Raw genomic sequence first — 26,600 nt, forward strand, 5'->3', positions numbered from 1 at the left:
GATATTGGCCTGTAATTCTCTTTCATTGTGTTGTCTTTATCTGGTTTTGGTATTAGGGTGATGCTGGCTTCATAGAAGGAGCTTGGAAGTGTTCCTTGCTCTTGAATTTTTTGGAATAGTCTGAGGAGGATAGGTTTTAGTTCTTCCTTGAATGTTTGGTAGAACTCTCCTGTGAAGCCATCTGGCCCCGGGCTTTTGTTTGCCGGAAGCTCTTTGATGACTGCTTCAATTTCTTCCATAGTTACTGGCATGTTGAGCTGTTTAGATTCTTCCTGATTGAGTTTTGGAAGGTTATATTTTTCTAGGAATATGTCCATTTCCTCCAGGTTGTCCAGTTTGTTGGAATAGAGTTGTTCGTAGTATTTTTTAACAATCCTTTGTATTTCGGCGGGATCTGTTGTTATTTCACCTCTTTCATTTCTGATCTTGTTTATTTGGGTCCTCTCCCTTTGTTTCTTGGTGAGCCTGGCTAGAGGTTCATCAATCTTGTTTATCCTTTCAAAGAACCAGCTCTTGGTTTTGTTGATCTTTTGTATTGTTTCTTTGGTCTCTATGTCGTTTATCTGTGCTCTGATCTTTATTATTTCCTTCCTTCTGCTTACACTGGGCTTTTCTTGTTGCTCTTTTTCTAACTCTTTGAGTTGTTGGGTTAGGTAATTTATTAGCCCTGTTTCTTGTTTTTTGCAGTAGGCTTGTAGAGCTATGAACTTCCCTCTCAAGACTGCTTTCGCTGTGTCCCATAGATTTTGGATTGTAGTGTTTTCATTGTCATTTGTTGTCATGATGTTTTTTATTTCTTCTTTGATCTCTCTGGTAACCCAGTCATGGTTTAATAGCATGCTGTTTAGTCTCCATGTGTTTGATTTCTTTGGGTTGTTTTTATTGTAGTTGATTTCCAGTTTTATGCCACTGTGGTCTGAGAAGATGCTTGATATGATTTCTATCTTCTTGAATTTGAAGAGACTTTGCCTATGTCCCAACATATGGTCTATCTTTGAAAATGACCCATGTGCGCTTGAGAAGAATGTATATTCTGTGGCTTTGGGGTGAAATGTTCTGAAGATGTCAATTAATTCCATCTGGTCTAGTGAGTCATTTAGGATTGATGTTTCTTTGCTGATGTTTTGTTTAGAGGATTTGTCCAATGGTGATAGTGGGGTATTAAAGTCTCCTACTATGATTGTATTGCTGTCAATGTCTCCCTTGATATCCTCCAGGAGTTTTTTTATGTATTTGGGTGCTCCTGTATTGGGTGCATATATGTTTACCAGAGTTATTTCTTCTTGTTGGATTGCTCCCTTTAGTATTATGAAATGGCCTTCCTTATCTCTTGTTATGTCCTTCAGTTTGAGATCTAATTTGTCAGAAATAAGTATTGCTACCCCAGCTTTTTTTTCAGTTCCATTTGCCTGGAAAACCTTTTTCCATCCCTTCACCCTCAGTCTGTGTGCGTCTTTTTTTCTGAGGTGGGTTTCTTGTAGACAGCAGATATATGGGTCGTGTTTTCTTATCCAATCTGTTACCCTATGTCTTTTGATTGGGGCATTTAATCCATTTACATTTAAAGTTATTATTGATAGGTACTTATTTGTCGCCATTCCTATTCTTTACCCCTGTGTTACTTCTTCGCTTCCTGTTTCTTTCTTTCTTTCTTTCTTTTTTTTTTTTTTTTACAGTAGACCCTTTAGCATTTCTTGCATTGCTGGTTTGGTGGTAATAAATTCCCTTAGTCCTTTTTTGTCTGTGAAGCTCCTGATTTCACCTTCAATTTTGATTGACAGCCTTGCTGGGTACAGTATTCTTGGATTCAGCCCCTTCCTTTGCATGACTTTGTATATTTCATTCCATTCCCTTCTGGCCTGATGAGTTTCTGTTGAGAAATCAGTTGCTAGTCTGATGGGGGTTCCTTTGTATGTAACTTTCTGTCTCTCTCTTGCTGCTTTTAAGATTCTTACTTTGTCGTTGGTGTTTGCCAATTTAATTATAATGTGCCTTGGCGTCGGTCTTTTGGGGTTCATTTTGCTTGGGACTCTGTGAGCTTCTTGGATTTGTGTGGGTTTTTTCTTCCCTATATCTGGGAAATTTTCTGTCATTATTTCTTCAAAGAGGTTTTCTATTCCTTGCTCAGCTTCCTTTCCTTCTGGAACCCCTATTATGCGGATGTTGTTTTGTTTCGTGTTGTCCCAAAGTTCCCTTAGACTCTCCTCCTGCCTTTTAATTTTTTTTCTAGAAGTTGCTTTTCTTGGGTATTTTTTTCCATCTTGTCTTCTAGCTCACTGATGCGGTCCTCTGCTTCTTCTAGTCTACTCTTGATGCTTTCTATTGAGTTCTTTACAGCAGCGATGTCATTTTTCATTTCTTCTTGGTTCTTCTTCATTTCCTCTTGGTTCTTGCTCATATTGTCGAATTTGTCTTCCATTCTTTTCAGCCACCTTATGACCATTTCTCTGAATTCTTTTTCTGGAAGGTTGCTTGCCTCCATTTCGTTTACTTCCTTTTCTGGTGATGCCTGCTTTTCTTTCATATGCGGGCTGCTTCTTTGTCTCCCCATGGTCTCTCTTCTCTGGGTGTCTGGTTATGTAGTTCTCTCTCTCCTGGGTTGATTTAAAGGCACAAAATACAGCACTACCAGGTACAACTCACAAGGCACTGAATAGGAATGTATTCACGATATTAATAACCTCCAATAAAGGTGACCACCAGAGAAAGGCAAATTAGGTGATAGGAGAGAAAGAAGAAGAGGAAAAAAGAAAGAAAGAAAGAAAGAAAAGAAAAAAGGAGTGTGAAAATGAAATTGGGAAAAGGGAAAGTAAAGAGAAAAAAAAAAAGTAAGAGACAAGAAATTGACTAAGAGAGAAAGGGGAACAGACTATATATATAATGGGGATAAAACTCCAATAGAACAATCACTAATCCCAGCAAATGCCAGCAACAAGTGTCTGGGGATTAGTACAAACTACAACACCAACTAATATGGAGTGAGGCAAGGTTAAGCTGAAGCACAAAACAAACAAAAGAATAAACAAAAGAAGAATAAGCAAAACAATCTCACAAAAAAAGCATAAAAATTGGATATAATCTACATTCAAGCAAACAACAACAAAAGGACAGAGATAAGGACAAGTTTATGGATAACTCAGACAGCGAAGGGAGAGGTGTATGTGGACTTGGAGCAGGGGATTGGAGATTAGATATGTAAGTAGGGTGAAATTTTAACAAGGGGTAAACAGAAAGAATAGGGAAAATCTAAAGCAGTAAAAGGGTAAGACAAACAGGACACTGAAAAGGGGGAGGTTAGGAAGAGAGTGATGGCCTAAAGGTAGAGTTGAGATAGAGTAAAACGATGCTAAAGGAAAGATAAAAAATAGAATGTAGAACCCTAATCCCAAAATAAAATGAAGAGAAAATAAAATGACACTTTAAAAAAAAAAAAAAAAGATAAAATAGCAGTAGTAATAATACGGATTGAAAATAAAAATGTAATCATTAAAAAGGCAAAATCAAGTGATGAAAAAAGAAAAAGAAGTTTCTTGATTAAAAGATGCAAAAAATGAAAATTAAAAGAAATAAAAAAATAAAAAAAATAAAAGGTAAAAATAAAATGTGGAGTAGTGAAGGTCATTCACTTCCTCTGTTTTTCTGTTTGGCACGCCTGTTTCTCAGTCCAGACAGTATTGCAGTTCCCTGCGATCCACTGCTCTTCGGTGTTGTAAGCCAGTCCTGATTTTAAGCAGGCGGTGTGTCTTAATTTCTCGTATTCCTTTATTTTTGATTACACAAGAGTCAATTTGTGATTCAGCCCCTGGGTGGCAGTGTTTCTGGATTGACTTCCGGGTCTATCTATGGCCTCTCTAGGGAGTGTTAGAGCCTTCTTTCCCTGTGGCACTCGGGCCTGTGGGAGTGGTCTGCCTCAGAGCTGACTCTCTGATGGTCACTCCCCGCTCCGATCCCCAGGTTCCAGAAAAACAACCTTCCCCTGCAGTCTCCCAGGGTGTCCCCAACTGGGTGATCCTATGTATTGGGCTTAGTAATCAGAAGCAAGGATTTGAAGAGGAAAAAGCCCAAGTGTGCGAACTCCGGGACTGCGAGTGAGCCCAGGCACCCAGGGAGCGCACGGGCTGCGCGTAAGTCTGGACTGCCTCAAATTCTTAGGGTGTCCCTGCACTTCAGATCAAAATGGGTTGCTTTTTAGAGTGCCCTTCTCTTAGCAGCTCTGAGGACCCCTTTCCACAGTCACAGATCACGCCAGCCCCTACAGCCACGGATTTTTCTAGGCACAGACTTCCCTGGTCCTCCAGCTCCCGCAAAACGCGCGTTCCTCTCTCCCGCCGGGACCAGAGACCTCACCTTATCCCAGGCGAAATCTGACCTTTCCGTGGTGGAGTGTAGAGCTTCTCTGAACCCGTGTGCTTGCGCCAGTTGGGGAGCGTTGTTCTGGGGCTCGCAGCTGTTCCTGGGGTGCCGCAGTTGTGGATTCTCAGGCTTCAGATAAGCTCCACTTTCCGGATCAAGATGGCGCAGACTCCGCGTCCAAGCCCGCAGCTCCGGGAGGGGACCCAGCCGCAGTTCTTGCTGCCAGGTCAGGGGAACCCCGTTCAGCAGTCCCCCACCTCCTTCTGGAATTCAGCTGTCTCCCAACCAGCCAACAAACACTCCTTGCGCGACCCTCAGCTGTTCTTTCTTTCTGCTCCGGGACAAGGCTCGGAACACGTCTGTCTATTCCGCCGCCATTATTCTCCTCCCTCCAGAAATGGATTTTAGACGCAGCCTGGGCTTTGTCCTGGACCGGGTGGATGGAGGGCAGTCATCCTTACCCCATTCCGGAGGACCCAGGTCCCCTCACGGGGGGTGACAACGAGGTCCCTGTTTGCAGGGAGAGGAGCCCTCAGGGAAGCCGTTGCCTATTTTTTGACTGGGTTGTTTATCTTCCTTTTTTTAAGTTGTACGAGTTCCCTGTAAATGTTGGAGATCAAACCCTGATCGGTGATAACATTGGCAAATATGTTCTCCCATGCAGTGGGCTTTCTTGTTGTTTTGTTGATGGTTTCTTTTGCTGTGAAAAATCTTTTTATTTTGATGTAGTCCCATTTTGTTTATTTTCTCTTTATGTTCCCTAGGAGCAGTATCAGTGAAGAAATTGCTTCGGCATATGTCAGAGATTTTTCTGGCTGTGGATTCCTCTAGTATTTTTATGGTTTCGCGTCTTATGTTTAAGTCCTGTATCCATTTTGAGTTTATTTTTGTGTATGGTGTAAGTTGGTGGTCTAGTTTCATTTTTTTTTTGCATGTATCTGTCCAATTTTCCCAACACCATTTATTGAAGAGACTGTCTTGACCCCATTGTATGTTCATGCCTCCTTTGTTGAATATTAATTGGGCATAGTGGTTTGGGTCAATTTCTGGGTTCTCCATTCTATTCCATTGATCTATTTGTCTGTTCTTGTGCCAGTACCAGGCTGTTTTGAGAACAGTGGCTTTGTAATACAGCTTGAAATCTGGTATTGAGATCCCACCTACTTTGTTCTTCTTTCTCAGGATTGCTATAGCTATTAGGGGTCTTTTTTTATTCCAGATGAATTTTTGGAAAGTTCTTTCTAGGTCTGTGAAATGTGCCATTGGTATTTTAATGGGGAGTGCATTGAATCTATAGATTGCTTTGGGAAGTATGGACATTTTGATGATGTTGATTCTGCTAATCCATGAACACGGTATGTTCTTCCATCTGTTTATGTCTTCCTCTATCTCTTTTTTCAGTGTCCTATAGTTTTCTGCGTATAGATCTTTTACTTCCTTGGTTAAGTTTATTCCTAGGCATCTTAATTTTTTTGGTGTGTTGGTAAATGGGATTGCTTTTTTAGTCTCTCTTTCTGTAAGTTCATTATTGGTGTATAGAAATGCCATAGATTTCTTGGCATTAATTTTGTATCCTGCTATATTGCTGAATTCACTTATTAAGTCTAATAACTGTACCTTGTTCTTTAAATAAGAACTTCCCACTTGTTTCCAAAGTTATACATGCTCATTGTTAAATATTAGAAAATATAGATAAGCATAAAAGGAAATATCTTTCTGGACATTTGCTTAATATGTTTACATTCTTAATACATTTATAGTTAGAAGCATTTCATCAAGTGGGCATATAGATTTTCTATTTAATGTTTGGATTCATTAAGCATGAAGTTAAATTGATTTACATTAGGATGCCTGTATGGTTTTAAACTCTGGGCCTCCAGAGGATTTTTCAGAATTGTTTAGTTCTCTTTTGCTGAGGAGCAAATAATTTTTTCCAGTTCTTCTGCAATTTATTGACTACATTTATTTTACTGTTTACTCATCCAGAGAGAAAAAATGAGCTATGATTCTCTTGGTACATTAGAGTCTCATAATTAATTAACTCTCAAACAAACAAAAAAGGCTGATCTTTAGCAATCATGTACTACCTAAAGGTGATCGAGCACACTGAACTGGTTATTACTTATAAATTCACCATTTTATGGATAAGCAGCAAACACTGTGTAAATACCTTGTGGAAACAGAGAATAGGAACTCACCAGCTTGACCCTGACTCCAATGATGTGACTTCCAGGTGCATTCTTGAAGCCTACAAGGTTTTATTTTCACTAAAATTCATTGAGAAAAATACATGTGACTATAAGGTAACATCGAATCTAAGGTGATAAAACAACTGTGACATTTGAAGTGTTATTTGTGAGGTTTTTAAAAATCTTTATAGAAATGAGGTGACTTCTGGTCAAGTTAATTTTCCCCACCATACCACTTATCTAAATAACTAAAGCAAAATGGGGGAGCTATGCTGCAGGGGTTAGATTTATTACCAGATTTTGTTCTAATGCTTCTCCTTCTTTCCTCTGCCTCAACTTCAACAGTTGCTTTTGTTAAGATTATTCACATTTTTTGGGCTACTTAAATCTCATGGTAAATATCTTGGGTGATGAGAAAACCTCTGGTGTTTTAAATTTGTCTACACAAATTAGTTTAGGGTAATTTCTTCTTAGTTCCTCAACTATTTATTATTTCATGCAAAAAGGAAAAAGACTGTTATCTTTGAGTGTATGAATTTGTTAGTATTTGTAAGTCTCATGCAATCAGTGGTTTGAATTTGCTAGTTTATTTTTTGGCTAGTTAAGTAACAAGGAATGTTAAATACTGTAGAAACCTGATTGTTTTATACAAACAAAATTATTTTGAACTAAACATATCTGATACCTGACCTTCATCTTAAATTCTACAGATGAAAATGTCAGATGCCTCTGTTGGATTAATGAAAACTAAATGTCAAATGGAAAAATGATTATAAGCTTCACTTATGTAGTTTTAAGGTGATAGATTCTGTGAAAATGAAGGCTTTAATAATGGCTATAAGTGGAAATTTCTTTTTATTATAAGGAATTACAAATCACTCTATACAAAAATTGCAAGTTTTGTCCTAAGAAATGAAACTAATTAAATATAGATGCATCTGTGTGTGTGTGTGTGTGTGTGTGTGTGTGTGTGTTTTAAAAATGAAGTGATAACATTTTTCCTCAACAAAACCTGAAGCCTCTCAATTAAGTGAACAGAATAGTGTACCTGGGGCACTAGACTTTTTTAAAAAGTTAGTTTGAAACTGATAAATTATAAAACACTGTATATCTTATGGATCTCTGACTACTTGGACTTCTAAATTTTTTTAAATTTATTTTTGAATTGACTTTTAGAGAGGGGAAAGAGGAGAGAGAGAGAGAGAGAGAGAGAGAGAGAGAGAGAGAGAGAGAGAGAGAGAAACATCAATTTGCTGTTCCATTTATTTATGCATTTATTGGTTGTTTCATGTATGTGTCGTGGTGGGGATCGAACCCACAACCTTGGAATATCAGGATGACACTCTAACCAACTGAGCTACCCAATCAAGGCATTCATTCATTTCTAATGGAAGAAATACTGAGGTAGAAATCCTGAATGGACATTCCTAAATTCTATCCAAGTATGTGTAACCTACTCAGGATTACTTTAATTGCAATATTCAAACGGTTCCCAGTTATTTTTATTGTTGTTCTCCAGGAATAATTAGCAATTATCAGACTGGGCAATAAAGACAAAAAACTAATTATCATCCTTTTTGCTAAGGCTCTTGTTAAGAATGCAAATATTGCAGTTAGTGGAAAAAAGTAACATAATAAACCATTGTCACTCATTGATATTTTAGCAAGAAATATCACAGAGATAACAATTAAATTACTTAGCCTTCACACTGGGCCCTAATTCAGTTACCTTTAAAGGAAGAATAAGTTGTAGAGACATCAGGAACTTAGGCAGGGGCCAACTAAAGAAGCTGGAGACCAAGGAATTGTAAGCAAAAAACTGGACCTGTTTGATTTTGGGGGCAAATATGCATTTTGATACATTACCAAAGTCTCAATGACACACAATTTTAGACATCTCTGAGGGGAAAAAAAGATTCTAAGGGAAAGAGCATGTTTGGGGATCACCACTTGGAAGTTCATTTCCTTTCTTCAGTAAATGAAATTTCATTCAAGAAAAGTCTCAATGCTCAAATTTCATTTAGGAATTTCTCTTTGTACATGATTTCTTCATTTTATAATTTTCTTCCTCCCTCTCCCTCCTTTTCCTCCTTCTTTTTATATTTTCTTGTCTCTGTGAAGATTATTCTGCCTTATCCATAATAGTTAGAGACAATGTACTTGAAAATAACTGAGGTATCCTGCCTAATTATTTACCATACCAGCTTCACTAGTTTCTGTCATAAATTGTTATTTATGATGCAGGGTAAGGAGACAAAATATAAGAAAGTTATGATCCCCACCCTCAAGTAATAATTCAGACATGATAATTAAACAACTTGATATAGACTACTCATTAACCTTCCAGCTATATATAGACAATTCATTAAACAAATAGCTCATTGCTGAGTTTCGTGTGCTATGGTAACACATGTGTAAGGTTTAAAAGGTGTTGATTGAGCCGAAACCGGTTTGGCTCAGTGGATAGAGCGTCGGCCTGCGGACTGAAGGGTCCTGGGTTCGATTCTGGTCAAGGGCATGTACCTGAGTTGTGGGCACATCCCCAGTGGGAGGTGTGCAGGAGGCAGCTGATCGATGTTTCTCTCTCATCGATGTTTCTAGCTCTCTATCCCTCTCCCTTCCTCTCTGTAAAATATCAATAAAATATATTAAAAAAAATAAAATAAAAGGTGTTGATTGAGAATTTACTTTTTTATCATTCACAGATAATTTAATATTTGAAGTGGTAGAGACTGGACTTTAGCAATTATAGCAAGCTATAAACTCCAAATATCTGGTTATTTGGGGGCTGTGTGCGTGTGTGTGTGTGTGTGTGTGTGTGTGTGTGTGTGTGTGTGTGTTTTAAGAATACTTCTAATACAAAATGTTTAGCAGGTTTTCTTTTCCCTTTAGGAAGGATTCTACCATCATTCTTGATCCTTTCTGACATAGCAACAGTCACATTCTTTCATAGTTATTGGGTGTTGTATACAGATGTGTCCTATAAGATATGAAGCCCTGGTATTTATGTGTACATTGACTTATGTTATTCATATTTACAGGTTGTGTCCACCCTTCTCCACATGCCAGAAGATTTGAACTGATATCAGATTCCAAGTCTATATTAGAGACCAAATCAAGTAAATATTTCTATCTGCTTTCTCTTTATTTTAGTTGGACTGGACCAATTTTGTGGAAAGGGTACAGACAGCGCCTGGAGTTGTCAGACATATATCAAATCCCTTCAGCTGATTCTGCTGACAATCTTTCTGAAAAATTAGAAAGGTATGTTCATGTACATTGCTTATTAGTTGGAGAGAGTAATTAATATTAATTACTTAGAGAACTGACATATTAGAGGGCTAAATTTGTAAAATAGCATATTTAAAATAGGAGCATCTTCTTTTCTTTCTGAAGTTTGGGTCAATCAGGAATTAAACAGTGAAAGGATGGAAGAAAACATTTTCCTGAGAAATTAATTCTTTTCTGAAAAATATATCTTCCACATATTAGAAATATGAGAAGTTATCTGTCTTTAAAGAACATTAGATGGATATTTTTAAAGACTGAAATAACATCTATATGAAGGAAAGTATATATATTTGCCTCCAAAATCTTAAATTTTGAGTATAATTGAAATCTTAAGGTAATGGTTATTGGATAGCAAAGAAACATAAAAATTTCGTGATTTTGAGTACATACTGGCCGTCAGCCGTAGTGTCTCTTCTCAGCCACTGTGGGAGGAAAGCATTATTATCTCCATCTTACAGAAGAGCAAACTGAGGCTCAGAGAGTTGATGTAATTTGCCAGTTAATGATTGACGGAGCCAGGAGTGTAAAACCAATGTGTGCACTCCCAGCCTCCCTAGGAACAGTGTCTCCCATTGCAAGAAGTCCCTTTTCCTAAGAGTACTGGTTAGAACCCTTTGATTGCCAGTGAAAGAAACCCAACTAAGTAGCATAAGTAAATACAAAGAAGGACTTTATTGGCTCCTGTAGTCTAACTGTCTGAAGGCCCAGGTGGAGAACTGACCTTAGGTACTGAGTGAAACAGGGACTTAAATACCAACTGATGGTATATGCCTTGTGTTGGTTTTTTGTTCTCAGAGAAGCTTCTTCCATGCAGTGGGTCCTCATAACTCTTAGCTAATATCTTTATAAACCACAGAGAACAGAGCCCTTTCTCCTTGGCCAAATGTGAAAAATTCAAGAGACTCTTGAGTCACATGCTCACTCCTTGGACCAACCACAGTCTATGAATGAGCTAGATGGGGTCTTGTGCCAGCAGCAGAGGGTCTGATACCAAATGAAAGGGAGAGGGAGTTGACAATATAGTAAAATAAAAATCATAAAAATGAAAATTTGCTACTAACTTATTGTACCAAAATAAAGTTGAGTAGACTTGCAATTTGATTATTTTCATTAAAGTCATTTTATTTTTTTTACATTTTTAAGGCAAGGTAAGATATTCAACCTTATTTTTCTTTTCTTTTTATTTAAAAATATATTTTATTGATTTTTTACAGAGAGGAAGGGAGAGGGATAGAGAGTTAGAAACATCCATGAGAAAGAAACATCGAATAGCTGCCTCCTGCACACTCCCCACTGGGGATGTGCCCGCAACCAAGGTACATGCCTTTGACCGGAATCGAACCTGGGACCCTCAGTCCACAGGCCGACACTCTAGCCACTGAGCCAAACCAGTTAGGGCCAGCCTTACTTTTCTTTATTTTAATCAAAGAATTAGGCTAGTAGGAGTAGAAAATTCACATTTTCAAGATAAAGGACCAATTCCTATATATGCTAACTTCTCTTGGGTTACAAATTGTTCAAGTCCTGCTCATTAAAAAAACGTTCCCAACCTTGCCTTTCCTTCAGGTCACTGCCCCCATTCTTTTTTTTTCTTTCATAGCGAATATTTCTCTGCTCTCCTGGTATTTTCACTTCTTCACCTTTTATTTACAACTCAGCTCCCTAAAATATGATTTCCATGTCTACCATGTTCCTAAAATCACACTGATCAGGGTTACCAGAGGCCTCTTAATTGTCAAATATAATGACATTTTTCTACATGACTTTAGTGTTAATATTTCTTCCCACCTTGAAACCATTTCTTTGGCTTTTCCATCTGACTCTTCCTTTGGAGGAAAGCTGTGTCTGCCTCCTTATTTACCTTGTTGTGAGTCACTGAATGATATGGATAGGAGGCAAGCTCCATGTGTGTGGGGAAGAGGGTAGAGAAATAGAGAGATAAAATAAGGTAATTAGGCCATATAGATAGTAAGCTTCTGGGGAAAGCCATTGTTCATGTACAGAGACTACCAAGCTTGCCTACAAATCTGTCGTGTGTTCTTGTAACTTAGAACCACCTGTAATAGTAGTAGATAGATAGTTACAAGAATAGCTGTTGATCAAATGCAAAGCTTTTATCTAGTTCGTACCTGTTGTTCATGAAACTTTTCATCTCTACAGTTTAAAAATGAAGATGAATGTAATATTTAGAGATACCATATTTTATCCTCTTGGGAAGAGAAAGAGGGGCTTTTACTAATAGAAAGTAGTGGCATAACTTAAAATAAATATAGTCAGTTGATGAACCTATAGCACTAAAAACAAAAACATTTATGTATCAATAATTTTCAGACTATTTAATTTATATTTCTACTAGAAAATACAGAATTTGATTCTATTCTGATCTTCAAAGTCTTACTTTAGAATGACTTTAGGTAGTTGAAAATTAAGTTTGATGATACTTGTGTCATATCCCTACATTTAAAAACAGAGTCTAACAAGTTTTTCTAATGTTAAACTACAGAAAAATACTTTTGACTTTTTTATCTTGTTTTTTATTTGATGGTTAAATTATATAAAATCTACTACAATTCTAAACAGGTAAAAATCAAGAGGTGAAGGAGAAAAAACCCAAATACTTGTTTATCTTTTTCCTTGTTCCAAGCATAGCAATGTCTATTCACAAGTCATATTTTACTGTCTACATTTTGTGTTGCTTTTAAGAAGCCCAGAACCTTTCTTTAACAAATATAATGTTGCCTTTTTATGAGATCAACTCTCTGAAAATTGATATATGGTAGAGCATTGAATTCTGCCAAATATCTGACTGAGCGTTGGTGTTCGAAGGTCTCCAAAATTTTCATCTCTTTAATCACTTGGTTAATCTTCTTGGATGTACTTGTGAGTAAAACTATGTTAAGGAAAATAAAACAATTCAAATATTTGTACAATCACCTTATTGGTCCCAATTTTATTCCTTTGCAGAGAATGGGACAGAGAACTGGCATCAAAGAAAAACCCCAAACTCATTAATGCCCTCCGGCGATGCTTTTTCTGGAGATTTACATTCTATGGAATCTTATTATATTTAGGGGTAAGGATGTCATTTCTACGTTTATTATGGATAAAATAACTATTAGGTCTAATTCAGCTAGTGATATATATGACTGTAATGTTTTGACATCATATCTTCATGCTGAATTGTTTCAACGAAAAATAACAAAATGTAAAAATTTGGCAGTGAAGCATTGTTTTCTTAGTCTCCTACACCGTATCAGTGTGAAGAGAGCACCGTGCCTAAAAGTGCCAGGCTTTGTGCCATCTGGGACTTTCCTGAGCTGCTGTCAAATGTGACTTTGATCACTAGAGCCTCATTTTTTTTATCCTCATCCAAGGATATATTCATTGGCTTTTTAGAGAGAGAGGAAGGGGGAGAGAGAGTGAGAAAGAGAGAGAGAGAGAGAGAGAGAGAGAGAGAGAGAGAGAGAGAGATCTATTAGTTGCCTCCTGTAGGTGCCCTGACTGAGGGGGTAGAGACAGAGAGAGAGAGAAAGAGAGAGAGAGAGAGAGAGAGAGAGAGAGAGAGAGAGAGAGAGACAGAGACAGAGAGAGAGAGACAGAGAGAGAGAGAGAAAGAGAGATATCTATTAGTTGCCTCCTGTGGGTGCCCTGACTGGGGATCAAACATGCAACCTGGGTATGTGGGAACCTTTTGTGTGTGTGTGTGTGTGTGTGTGTGTGTGTGTGTGTGTGTGTATGGGATGATGCTCCAACCAATGAGCTGCCCTGCCAGGGCACCGGAGCCTCATTTTGAATCCTCAGTTATACCCATACCAGGCAATGGCAAATTGAAAACTTATTTAGTCTTCAAGGGAAAGTTGTGCACAAATTTGCTTTGGGCTGTGAAGTACCATCTGGGTGCACTTGTGTTCATATTGATGTTACACTTTGCAGAGTTAGCAGTGCCCTAGTGTCTCCCAAAGAGATGCCATACAAATTGCATTGTTTTAAGAATCTGTAGTTCCATCACACCAAGAAAAATACATTTAAAAACTTACCACATTTATGTTGAGAATGTTTTGTGCTACTCTAAATAATCTGCTGGAAAAGTTTTTCTGGCTTTTGAAATTTATCCATGTACATCTCTACCTACCTACCCACATACCTATCTATCTACGTACCTACCGATTTATGTATTCCTATACAAACTGTCAACAGTTTGGAGATGAAAATAATTTTTTCAGAAATGTGAATAAGATAATTGAACAATTAATTATCTTTTAAGATATCTTTGAGGTAATTTTTCTCAATAAGAGTACTCATAGCTTTGGGAAACAATTTTATACATAGTGCTTGGTTCTATTGACTTAATTTTTTAAAATATATTTTGTTAAAACATTTATGTATCGATAATTTTTAGACTATTTAATTTATATTCCTACTAGAAAATGGAGAATTTGATTGCTTCAATGACTATATTCTATATATTTATGTTAGTGTATAAAAGTATAATTCACTCTGGTCGTATCATATAAGAATGTAAGTTTCTCAATAAATCATTATTGGATTGAAATAAAATGATACTTCAAACAAGGGTTACATTATAACTAAGATTGTGGTGAAATTAATCATTTTTCCTAGTCATGTTCTCCATCACATGCTACTCCTAGTAATTAACATAAGCATATATGAATAGAAGCTGGGAGAGAGGCCTATTTATCAAGTTCCTTTTATTCTCTGGTTTGTGAAATAATTTATCCACCAGCCTAAAGTTTCTTGTGAACAAAAGCACTTACCTAAGTATGAAAGATTAGATGATACACAAACATCTTTATTGACATTATTTTTTGGCCTTGTGTACACAGACCCCAAAATAAACATGCTATGGTTTAATATTTATTGCACCTAATCTGTTCCAGGTTCAGCATTAAGCCCTTTATGCAGATTATTTCACTTGATTCTCTTAATAAATCTCCTAATATACAGAAAAGGAAATTGAGAATCAGGGAAATTATATAACTTTCCCAAAGTCATGCATATGGTACATTTGAATGATAGCCCCAAAGAGTATGATCCTTCTGCTACCTCAGATTACACTTGCTGCATAACTATATCTGTAATGGTTGTATTTAGGTTCCCAACAGAACGATGACTCTAGTAACCGTCTTGAGTCTGCTGAGTTTCTTTGCACCTTCTCAGAAGACACAGGTTATCAGAAGCTTTAAGGTTGAGGATTCTTCCTGGGCCACCTCAGGGGCAAATCTGAAGAAGTTCACAGCAGAAAGCAGGAGAACCAACTAGAATCTTCTCACTTATACTTAGGGAAAGCCCTGTATGGAATCCACCGAAGACCCAGCAGTACTGAGGATCAAACTTACAAACAAAATTAAGGAGTAGTAGAATGGAGTGGGTGTGGAGGACTAACTTATTCTTAAACTTCTCAAGTTTAAAAATATCTCAGCAAAAGGAATCATAAATCCTTTCGCTTTCCTGGGTGAGAGTGAGGGGAGAGGTGCTCCCAAGCCAGCCTGAGCCCTGGGCTAGAAGTCTGCCACCAGCAGCACATTTGAAGGGCCAAGTTTATTTGCAAAAGGAACAGAGTATTGGCGAGGAAAAGAATCAATAGCAAGCAGCTGAAATGTATACGGTGAAAAGGCGTGGAGAGGAAAATTAATGTTGGCAGTGGCTCACCCTTGTCACAGAGAAAACGCCGCCTCGCTGAAGCCATGCAGTTTTAAGTAAAGTGTTGAAAACTGTAAGTCTTAGAGAATTTACGTAACTACTGAGGTGGTTAAAATGAGTGTAGCTTTTCAGGGCATCTGATCGCGGAACTCTATTTTGTTGTTGTTGCTTACAGGGAGAAAAAGGGGGAGAAAATGTAGACATTATAATAAGACCTCTATTCTTTTAAACAAATTATCCCAATGCCTCACTATATACAGTATTTTCTTTCCTGGGCAATTCCTTATTTTCTTTGTGTGTGACATCTTCGTAATTTTTAAGTTTTATGAAATGAGCAGGGATTCTTGAAATTGCTATAACATTATTCTTGGTAAAAGGTAGACATTCTTTCAAAATGGCCTGTATATTCTGAGTCCCTCTAAATCAGGATAACTGTGGTATAATGTTTGATTGGTTTCAGTACTGATTGAAACAGTACTATACCATTTGCTGTTGACCATGAAAGCTTAAGAAAAAAGGAAATGTCATCATGAAGAGCTAGTCTCTCTGCAATGTTGATGTAATTTTAAATCATATTAGCTACGGCCTCTCATCATTAACTACGTACTTGTTTTTCTCCATTTGGCTCAGCAGCCAGATTCAACATTGTCTTTAACATCTAAGGCTCCCAGCATAGAAGACAAACTGGCTGTTGAAACTGGCCCTGTGAGACTCAGTTAAGGGTAACGTGACAGAATTGTGTAAGCAGGTTACTGAGAGAATATGGTTATCACAACATATTTATTATGATAAGAAATTCATAGGCATTCATTCAAAAATATACTCGATTCCTAGGCAGCTCTGGGCATATTTCCATCATCAAATTGTGATACATGTCAGTGCAACTTGGGTGAAATTACTTTTATGCATTAAATCTAATTTAATTTGGTCAAGATGATAAATATGGTATTTGCATCCTCTGACAACCACATCAAAATTGCAACTAAACTACAGAACAACCATCATTCATGACCACCTGAAATCTAGCTGAACAGAAGTCCTATAACTAAGAATACACAGAAGCCATGTTGAGACTGATAGGAGTGGCAGAGAAGCAAAATGGGCTGGCCCCACATTCACAGTTGGTGATTAAAAACGAGGAGGGATATCTTGGCTGCTGGTCCCAGCCCCAGGGTTTCAGTGCCAGGAAGAGAAGTCCCCATAACTTCTGATTGCATAAACGAGCAGGAATTGTGGCTAAGTGAGCTGGAGCACTTCTGTAGTCTCAGGCATGCCTCTTAAATGATCCATGCACTGATGTACTCGGGCTCACTCTGAGCTTCAGCCGTTGGGCAGCAGCCCAAAAAGCAGCAGGGATGTAGGAGGAGGAACTGAATTGTCTGGCTTCAGGTTGAAGGCTGGAAGGGCAGCTTTCTCCTACAGAAGTACTGTCAGAGGCCATTGTTTCTTAGGGGAGTATTCCTCCCACAGAGCCTGCAGGCTGGCACCATATCTGAGTCTCCATTAGCTAACACCCTTTTCCCTGCACAGGTGGTTCCCTGATATCTGGCCCCACCCAACTTTAGGGCTCACTCAAGCTATTTCCAGTGGCTTTTCCATACAAATAGCCTATCTTGGCTCATACTGTAGACTTTCCTGAAATCTCTCAAAGGTTCATGAACCCCAAACAAGCAGCATTTGGCCTCCAGGTGCCCTGTGCCTCTTGCTAAGTAACTCCAAGCCCGACACTAGTGACAGCCAGCCTTAATTCACAGCGTGGCCTCTCCTGGCCACCTCCAAACACAGCAAAAGTAGGAGTCATCTGCAGATTGCTCTATAGCTAAGCTGGGTTGCCCTGGGCAGGACACAGGTAGCAGCTGACTTTGGCCTGCAATGTCTGGATAGCCCTAGAACTAGCACACCTGGTGGACAACTTCAGGCTGAAGTGCACCACCCAAGCCCCTTCATGAATGACACACTCAAGAGAGACTCACTTGGCACCTGATCCCTGCTAAAAAGCAAGTTCTGCTCCATTGAATCGGTCTCTGCACAGCAGCTCGTCTCTTGCAGTCTCAGCAAGTTCTTGCAGCTGATCAGCCTGGGGGTATATCCCTCTCATTGAGGTGCCAACAGCAGTCAAGGTCAACTACAACAGGAGTGTGCACACAGCTTGCACAGGATTCGTACTAGAAGCACCCAACTCAGGTGACTGAGGAGGCTGTGCCACTGGGCCCTGTAGGACACCTACCGTATGAGGTCACTCTACTAAGATTGGAAAACATAGCAGCTCTACCTAATACATAGAAACATATACAGCAAGGTAGCCAAAAATGAGGAGACAGATACATGTCCCAAATGAAAACAGAACAAAATTCCAGAAAAAAACAGCACAGCAACACCTAAATAAAATAGAGACAAGCAATCTACTAGATGCAGAGTTGAAAACATTGGTTATAAAGATACTCTATGAACTTTCTGAGAACATTGACAAAGAGATAGGAAACATAAAAATAGAAGTAGAAAATATAAAAATGACCCAGTCAGAAATTCAGAATACATTAACAGAAATTAAGAATACATTATAAGAAGTCAACAGTAGAGTAAATGAAGCAGAGGACCAAATCATTGATTTGTAAGATAAGGAAGGGAATAACACCCAATCAGAACAGCAAAAATAAATAAATAAATAAATAAATAAATATTAAAAATGAGGATAGTTTAAGGAGTCTCTGGGAAAATTTCAGTCATATCAACATTTACACCATGGGGGTGCTGGAAGGAGAAGAGAAAGAACAAGGAATTAAACACTTATTTTAGAGCCCTGGCTGGTTTGGCTCAGTAGATAGAGCGTCGGCCTGCAGACTGAAAGGTCTGAGGTTTGATTCCTATCAAGGGCATATGCCTGGGTTGCGGGCTTGGTCCCCAGTAGGGGGGCGTGCAGGCAGTGGTTGATCAATTATTCTTTTTCATCATTTATGTTTCTGTCTATCTCTCCCTTCCTCTCTGAAATCAATACGAATATATTAAAAACAAAACAAAACAAAAAAAAAAACAACTTATTTTAGAAAGTTATGATGGAAAACTTCCCTAACCTAGTGAAGGAAATAGACATACAAGTCTAGGAAGCACAGAGAATCTTAAACAAGATGAAACCAAAAAGGCCCACACCAACACACATCATAATTAAAATGCCAAAGATTAACGACAAAGAGAGAATCTTAAAAGTAGTAAGAAAAAAAGCAATTACCTGCGAGGTGATCACATAAGACTGTCAGCTGATTTCTCAAGAGAAACTTTTCAGGCCATATTAAAAATGATGAAAACCAAGTACCTACCACCAAGGTTACCCAGCAGCACTATTATTTAGAATCCAAGGAGACATAAAGAATTTCCCAGACAAGAAAATGCTAAAGTAGTTTATTACCACCAAACCAGTTGTACAAGAAATGTGAAAGAAGAAAAGAAGTTAAAACATATGAATAATGATATGACAATAAATGCATATTTATTAAACAAATGCATTAAATTAAAGTGCATTAAATGCTCCAACCAAAAGACATACGGTGCCTAAAGGGTTAACAAAACAAGAACCTTATGCTCGCTACAAGACTTCCTTTAGATTAAAAGATACACAGAGACTGAAGGTAAATAGATGGGAAAAGATATTTCATAAAAATGGAAGCAACAACAAATAGACTTTAAAACAAAGTATATAACAAGAGACAAAGAAGGACACACCAATCCCGCTTCTGAGTATTTATCTGAAGAAATCCAAAACACTAAATTGAAAAGACACATACATCCATAGGTTCATTGCAGCATTATTTACAATAGCCACAATATGGAAGCAACCTAAGTGTCCATGAATAGATAAATTGATAAAGAAGAAGTGGTGCATATATACAATGAAACATGACTCAACTATAAAAAGAATAAAAATATTGCCTTTGCAACAACATGAATGGATCTATAGGGTTTAATGCTGAGTGAAAAAAGTCAGAGAAAGATAAATGCCATATGATTTCAGTTATATGTGGAATCTAAAAAACAAATGAACAAGCAGAACAGAAACAGACTCATAGATACAGAGAACATTTTGATGGTTGCCAGATTGGAGGGGGTTTGGGGGCATGAGAGAGAAAGGGTGAAGGGATTAAGAAGCACAAATTGGTAGTTACAGAATTGTCATGGTGATGTAAAGTACAGCATAGGAAATAGTCAATAATGTAATAACTATGTATGCTGTCAGATGGGTACTAGATTTATAACTTTGTAAGTTATATAAATATCTAATCACTGAGTTGTACACCTGAAAGTAATACAATATTGTACATTAATTGGAATTTACAAATAATTATTTAAAATAAATCTAACTTTTAGAATGAGTATTCAGTTTCTCCATTATTTATTGAGTGATCTAGCCTTTATCCACTGAATTAAAATGCCATATTTTATTACATATTAATTATTAAGTATACTTGAACCAGTTTTGGGACTTTTCAAATGAATTAATCTATTTCTTTCTCATGCCATATGTTATTATAGTTGTATAATATGATTTGATATTTATAATGTAAACCCTCTCACACATTATTCTTATTCCTCAAATGTTTTTCATTAGTCTCTCATTTAAAAAAAATGAAACTTAGAATCAGTTTATCCATTTATTCTACAAATACATGCTGAATGAATATTCTGTGCTAGGTATTGTGCATGGTGTTGAGATTGGTAAGAACTAAGATAGAGCACCTATGCTCTTACGGTGTAGAAGTTCACTTCTAAAAACTCTACTTGTAATTCTGATGAAGATTGCATAAGCTTATAAAATAACTTGGAGGAGTTTATAATCTTTGCAACAGTCAGTTTTTCTTTTAGAAAGCTTTTAAGTTTTTATTTATTTGAGATTTAAAAATATATCTTAGTAATGTAATATAAAATATACACTAAGTGGCCAGATTATTATGATCTCTGAACACATCAGGCCTCTAGTCCTATATAATAAAAGGCTAATATGCAAATCAACCAAATGTGCCCTGACCACCAGGAGGCAGATGCTCAACACAGGAGCTGCCACATGGTGGTCAGTGCACTCCCACAGGGGGAGCACCACTCAGCCAGAAGCCGGGCTCATGGCTGGCGAGCGCAGCGGTGGTGGCAGGAGCCTCTCCCACCTCCACAGCAGCACTAAGGATGTCTGACTGAAGGCTTAGGCCTAAGCCATCAGTTGGATGCGAATGCCCCAGGTTGGGCACCAGTTGTGAGTGTCCCCACCACGTCCCGCGTGGTTCAGGGTTCAGGTTCAGAGTTCAGACTCTGGAGGAGGCTGCACGCAAATGAAAGAGACTAGACAAGAAAGTATAAATTTGGGGATATTGGGGGCCAGGCGGGAGCCCAACTCAAGGGGAGGGACTTCACCCCGCTCTGGCCTTGCTATCCCTTTTATTAAGACTATGGGATACACCCATAGCCTTTAGGCAGGCAATTCCAATAATAGAATTGGAATTGGAATTCCAATCAGCAAGGAATTACATAAAACTAAAAGGTGGAAGTTGCTTTAGCTACCATTGTCTCAACTAGACAGTGGATGCTTGGCTCTGACCTTTCAGAGCCTTCAAGGTTAACCAGCCTTCCGGGTTCCTTGTCCACACCTCTCTGCTAGTGAAGACAATTGGTGGCTTCCAACAGTCGGACATCCCCCAAGGGGTCCCAGACTGCAAGAGGGCACAGGCCGGGCTGAGGGACCACCCCCAGTGCACGAATTTTGTGCACCAGGCCTCTAGTATCTTAATATTTGAGTTTATTTAGAACACTAGTGGCCCGGTGCACGGATTTGTGCACATTGAAAGGGATTTAATTAGAAGAAAGATTTGTGCGGTAATTACATTACTGCAAAAAATTACATGTCAAAATGCTATCTAATAAAGAGGGAATATGCTAATTAACCCTCACACTGTTGCAGGATGGAGGTGCCCACAGCCAATAAGGAGGGAATATGCTAATTGACTGCCCTGCTCTCAAAGATGGTGGCACCCACAGCCAATAAGGAGGGAATATGCTAATTGACTGCCATGCCCTCAAAGATGGTGGTGCCCAGTCCCCTCAGCCCCGCCGGGGCAGCAGGCATGTGGCAAGGCTGGGCCTGCCCCCAGACAGGCCTGGCTGCTCCGTGCGCCTGCCTCCAGAGTCCCCTCAGCCCCCCAGCTTGGATGGCGGCTGCCCAGCCGCCCAGGGCTGCCCGAGGCTCAGGTAACCAGGGCCAGCCAAGGCTTGTGCTGCTGGCAGTGGCAACAGCAGAGGTGTGGTGGGGCATGACCTTCCCCTGATTGCTGGGTCACCTCCCACCCCTGAGGGCTCCAGGACTGTGAGAGGGGCAGGCCGGGCTGAGGGACCCCCACTCCAGTGCATGAATTTTCATGCACAAGGCCTCTAGTAGTATATATAATATAGTATCATAAAATTAAAACATGTGTGCGATTGGAGCCAATGAGAGCTTTATACGGTATGTATCGCGCATACGTGAGTCAACGTTTATTTTTAAATTGCCAGTGTGCATTATATATACCCGCTGGTCAGACAGACGGTTGGTCACTTAGCCTTTTATATATAGAGAGATTATCAGAAACAGATACTGAAGTTTATCAGATTCCTTTATAGTTGTTATTGAGATAACCATAGGTTCTTCTGTAGACCTTTGGTGTGCTATTAATTTTATCAATATTAAAAAATCTTAACTTCTCAATATTTCTCAAATAATGTCCTAGTATTCCTGGGATTAACACATATAAAGTATATTTAAAATGAGTTGAGATGATAATGATGATTTTACTGACTACACACAATAGAAAATAATATAAATTTATAATTTTTTCAATTAATCATTTTATTTGTATTAGAAACAAGTATGATTTGGGTTTGGAATTGTAATTTTCAAGGTAAAGTTATCTTGGGCTTATTTCATTTAATGTAATTGCAAGCCTGAACCAAGTTTTCTATTTTCATCTGAACTTTTTTTCATGGTCTGAATATACAGCAGACTTCCTATCTCTAGAAACATCTGGCCCTGACCTGGGTATGCAGGCAGAACAGAATTCCTAAAGGATTTAGATTCAGAGTGACTTTAAGCTCTGGTCTGGAGGATCCCATGAGAGACCAGGTATATCTCCCAGGAGTTATTTTCAGGCTTCTTAATTTTTCTCCAGGAGACTCAGCTAAACTGAGACTCAAGAGAATTCCCACCAGGAGTGCAATTACTTGTGCTGTTCTCTAGACACTTGGTCTTCTGAACTCAACATTGTTCAGACTTGTATCCCTCTGAGTAGAAAACACCTATATGGTGGCAGGATGTGGGCCAGGCCATTTGCCCAAGGAATCCTCAGCCTGTGCCATGAAACGCCCCTGACTCAGGCCATAAAGTCAGAGATGTTTGCACTGAAGGGACCTGCTTGCTCCACCACTCAGTTTATCCGTGAGGAAACCACCCGGAGAAGGGAAGTGACTAAGCTAAGTTGACAAAGAGTGTAACATAAGTAACATGCTGGGATAAGCATGTGGGTTTCGTGACTCTGAATTCAGTGTTCATGGTCATGCCATTTTAAACATTTGTATCTGTCTTCTTCTTTTATTCTAGTGAACCATTAAGCAAATTCCATTTTGATTTGTGTCTGATAAAAAGTAATGAAATAGTTGATCAAATTTTCAGATAAATTTATATTCTGTCTCATTACATTCAAGCCTCAGCCTGATTGCACTATTTTATATGGTGCCTTATTGGGACATTTCTTGTGTCTCTGAAATAATCGGACCAATAGTGTACACACAGCTTTCACATGCCAAGAATGTAGGATGGTGTTTCTCCCAGTCAGTACAGGGATGATTTTTGTAAAGGACTGTACTTCAAAGACTCAGCTAGGTATCAGTTACCATTGTTTTCTCTTCTAAATAAAAATAATCAGGTGATATCTGTTAATGGTTCCATTGTAAATATTAGAGAACATGCTGCTCAAAACAGAGTAGGAAAAACTAAAGGGTGGGGGTTGGAGTGCTGATTTTGCCCTTGAATATTAACAGTTCCATGTTGTGAGGTTTGTGTTTGTTTGATGCTGGCAGATGGTCCTATTACTGGAATTTTCTCTACGGAAAATAAACTGCATTTTTTTTTCTATGACCACGCAGCCTCCCAGAGTAATATTACCAGTGTTATTGTGGAATAGCCATTGTTGTTCAAGAGATGAGTGTGCCTTCTTTTGGCCAGATGACAACTAACTAGTTCATTGATGACAGTATGTAGAATAGATGTCTACATCAGAGTAACACACCTTTCATTTTGTTATAAATTGCAATTGAATAATTCAGCAAATGGGTCTATTGTGATAGAGGTGACAGGTTATGGAAAAATGTAATGGTGACACAATGGCAGGGAGTTTAAGTATAAAGATATTAAAAGCAATAGCAAGAATTTCACAAATGTCTTAGCTGGTTTGGCTCAGTGGCTAGCAGGGGTGGGCAAACTTTTTGACTCGAGGGCCACAATGGGTTCTTAAACTGGACCGGAGGGCCGGAACAAAAGCATGAATGGAGTGTTTGTGTGAACTAATATAATTTCAAAGTAAAGGAGCGGAGGGGAGAGCAAGAGAACCAGATAGAACAGCCGGATCCGGCCTGCGGGCCGTTGTTTGCCCACAGCTGGTAGAGCGTTGGCCTGCGGACCAAATGGTCCTGGGTTCGATTCCAGTCAAGGGCATGTACCTGGGTTGTGCAGGAGGCAACCAACCGATGTGTTTCTCTCACATCAACATTTCTGTCTTTCCTTCTCTCTACCACATATGACATGGCTCTTTGTGTAGCCATTTAAAGTTCTCCTCTAAAGATAAAACTTCCTGTGTTGAAATTGTGAGGATATTTTATAAAAGGGGAATAAAATTTCACTTCTCTGTTTGTTCTCTTCTCCAGGAGGTCACCAAAGCAGTCCAGCCTCTCTTACTGGGAAGAATCATAGCTTCCTATGATCCAGATAATAAGGTGGAACGCTCCATCGCCATTTACCTAGGCATAGGATTATGCCTTCTTTTTATCCTGAGGACGCTGCTCCTGCACCCAGCCATTTTTGGCCTTCATCACATTGGAATGCAAATGAGGATAGCTCTGTTTAGTTTGATTTATAAGAAGGTAATATTTCCTTGTACAGTCTCCAGGCTACATGGAGTAGCACCATGGTTTAAATGCCGTATGGTTACAAATTAGGGATACATGCTGAACTCAATTTCATAAGTCTGTGAAATAAGTGGCAGCAATAATTAATGTTTCTAATTTCCTTTGATAATTTAATTCACTTTAATAATTATTGAACACTTCCTATAAACTGCCTATAGTATAGTTTCATTTTTGGTTTTTTTTTCACTAGTCAGGTCATCATTTTTTGGAATCTATGGCTACCCATTAAAATGATTCTTACCATCTGCGTAAGTTATTGACAAAATGCTGTTTTATAAAAAATGCCATGCATGCTTGTATTCAACAATAAGAATATATTGCCCGGCTGGTGTTGCCCAGTGGTTAAGCATTGACCTATGAATCAGAAGGTCACGGTTCAATTCCAGGTCAGGGCACATGCCTGGGTTGCAAGCTCGATCCCCAGGGCGGTAGGGGGTGTTTGCAAGAGGCAAGCAATCAATGATTCTCTTTCATCATTGATGTTTCTATCTCTCTCTCCCTCTCCCTTACTCTGTGAAATCAATAAAAATATATTTAAAACAGCACAATAAGGATATAGTACGTAATTGTTAATGATAATCTAAGCACTGAAAGTTTTCATCTTAACTGTTATGACACAGTGGTATATTCACCTACCCGCTGCCTTATTTTGAGTTAGATTTTTGTCATTCTGTGAGTCCTGCAAATCAAAATATTTTAGAATAGCACTTGGATGGCAGCCGTTAGAACCTTCTCTGGTTGTGTGTACTGTCCAGACAAGAACCCAAGTTGTTGAAACATGATTTAGGTAAATTCAGATTAAGATTTAGCTACCTTGCAAACACAATTTAAGATAATTTCAATAACATGTGTTTTCAACAACCTGATTCAAGACCATATGTGACTGATTATATCTACCAAGTCATTAGGTTGAATCATTTGGATACTGCTTTACCCTTATTCTCTCTTTTATTCTTCCAATGTAAAACCTTTATTTAACTGGCTTATAAGGGTCATGGATCTGAAATTACCTCTAGCAAATAACCCATAACACTTCTAGAATATATGTGTAAAGTCACTTGTGTTGTAAAACCTTGATAGCTATACTTTATTGTTCAAGGAAGCCTTTTATTGAGGCACAAGAAAAATAAAATGGAGTTCACATTGTATTTAATCACCTCAGCTGCAGTCTATCAGTTCACAAGTACCAGGAAAGCATGAGTGATAAATCAACAGCGATTTTATTAAATTTTATTTTGATTCAGAAATTTTACTTGTGAAGAAATTATTAGATATTATTTAGAAGGTAGAATCTACACAGCAAGTATGTTAAAGAAAGTCAAATCCAGTTTAAAAAATATTTATAGAAGTTCTTACTGTCATAATATATGTAATAGCTAATGACATGCATGACAAGCTGCTAAGTGATTTAGGTATACTATCTCATTTGAGCCTCTCCCAAACTTTCTATGGTAGGAGCTATTATCCCTTTTCTATGGATAAAAGGTTTTAAGAAACTAAGACCTAAAAAGTAGAGAACATTGTGCAAAACTTGTTTAAATTTTCTAAAATGGATAAATCATAATCCTTGAAGTGAACAGTTTTCCAAGTATTAGGGAAAATAAAATAGCACTGTAATCATGTAGCAAGATAAACCGTGTCATATGGAAAGAGAGGCATGAAATAGTTTGGGCTAAAAGGGAGGAGAGATCAAAGAAGGAGCAGGTTAGTTTGTAAATAAGGCCCCACATGTAACAAACATTTAGCACAAATACAGTAATACATATATGTGCTTTCAGATCCAGAATGTATTCATGAAAAGTTAGAACCTGTTGTCTCCTACTTTCTCATGATTGAATATCTGTTCTTACCCAGTTTGCTTTATCTAGCCACATTTATTAGCCTTCTTTGACATAATCACCAAAGGATGCAATTGCA

General features: G+C 38.3%; 1 protein-coding gene across 1 annotated transcript in view; it reads left to right on the plus strand.

The window, feature by feature from the left end:
• The window catches only part of CFTR (CF transmembrane conductance regulator), a gene marked incomplete at both ends in the record, with an annotated part of 212,507 nt that overhangs the window by 39,579 nt on the left and 146,328 nt on the right, over positions 1-26,600 (plus strand). The window contains 3 exons of the mRNA XM_080664132.1: positions 9,696-9,806; positions 12,798-12,906; positions 24,423-24,638. Of these exons, the coding sequence (XP_080520258.1) occupies positions 9,696-9,806; positions 12,798-12,906; positions 24,423-24,638 (436 nt within the window). The remainder of the gene's footprint in view (positions 1-9,695; positions 9,807-12,797; positions 12,907-24,422; positions 24,639-26,600) is intronic.

This window comes from Plecotus auritus, assembly GCF_963455305.1.
Source record: "Plecotus auritus genome assembly, chromosome: 4".
NCBI classification, from domain to species: Eukaryota; Metazoa; Chordata; class Mammalia; order Chiroptera; family Vespertilionidae; genus Plecotus; species Plecotus auritus.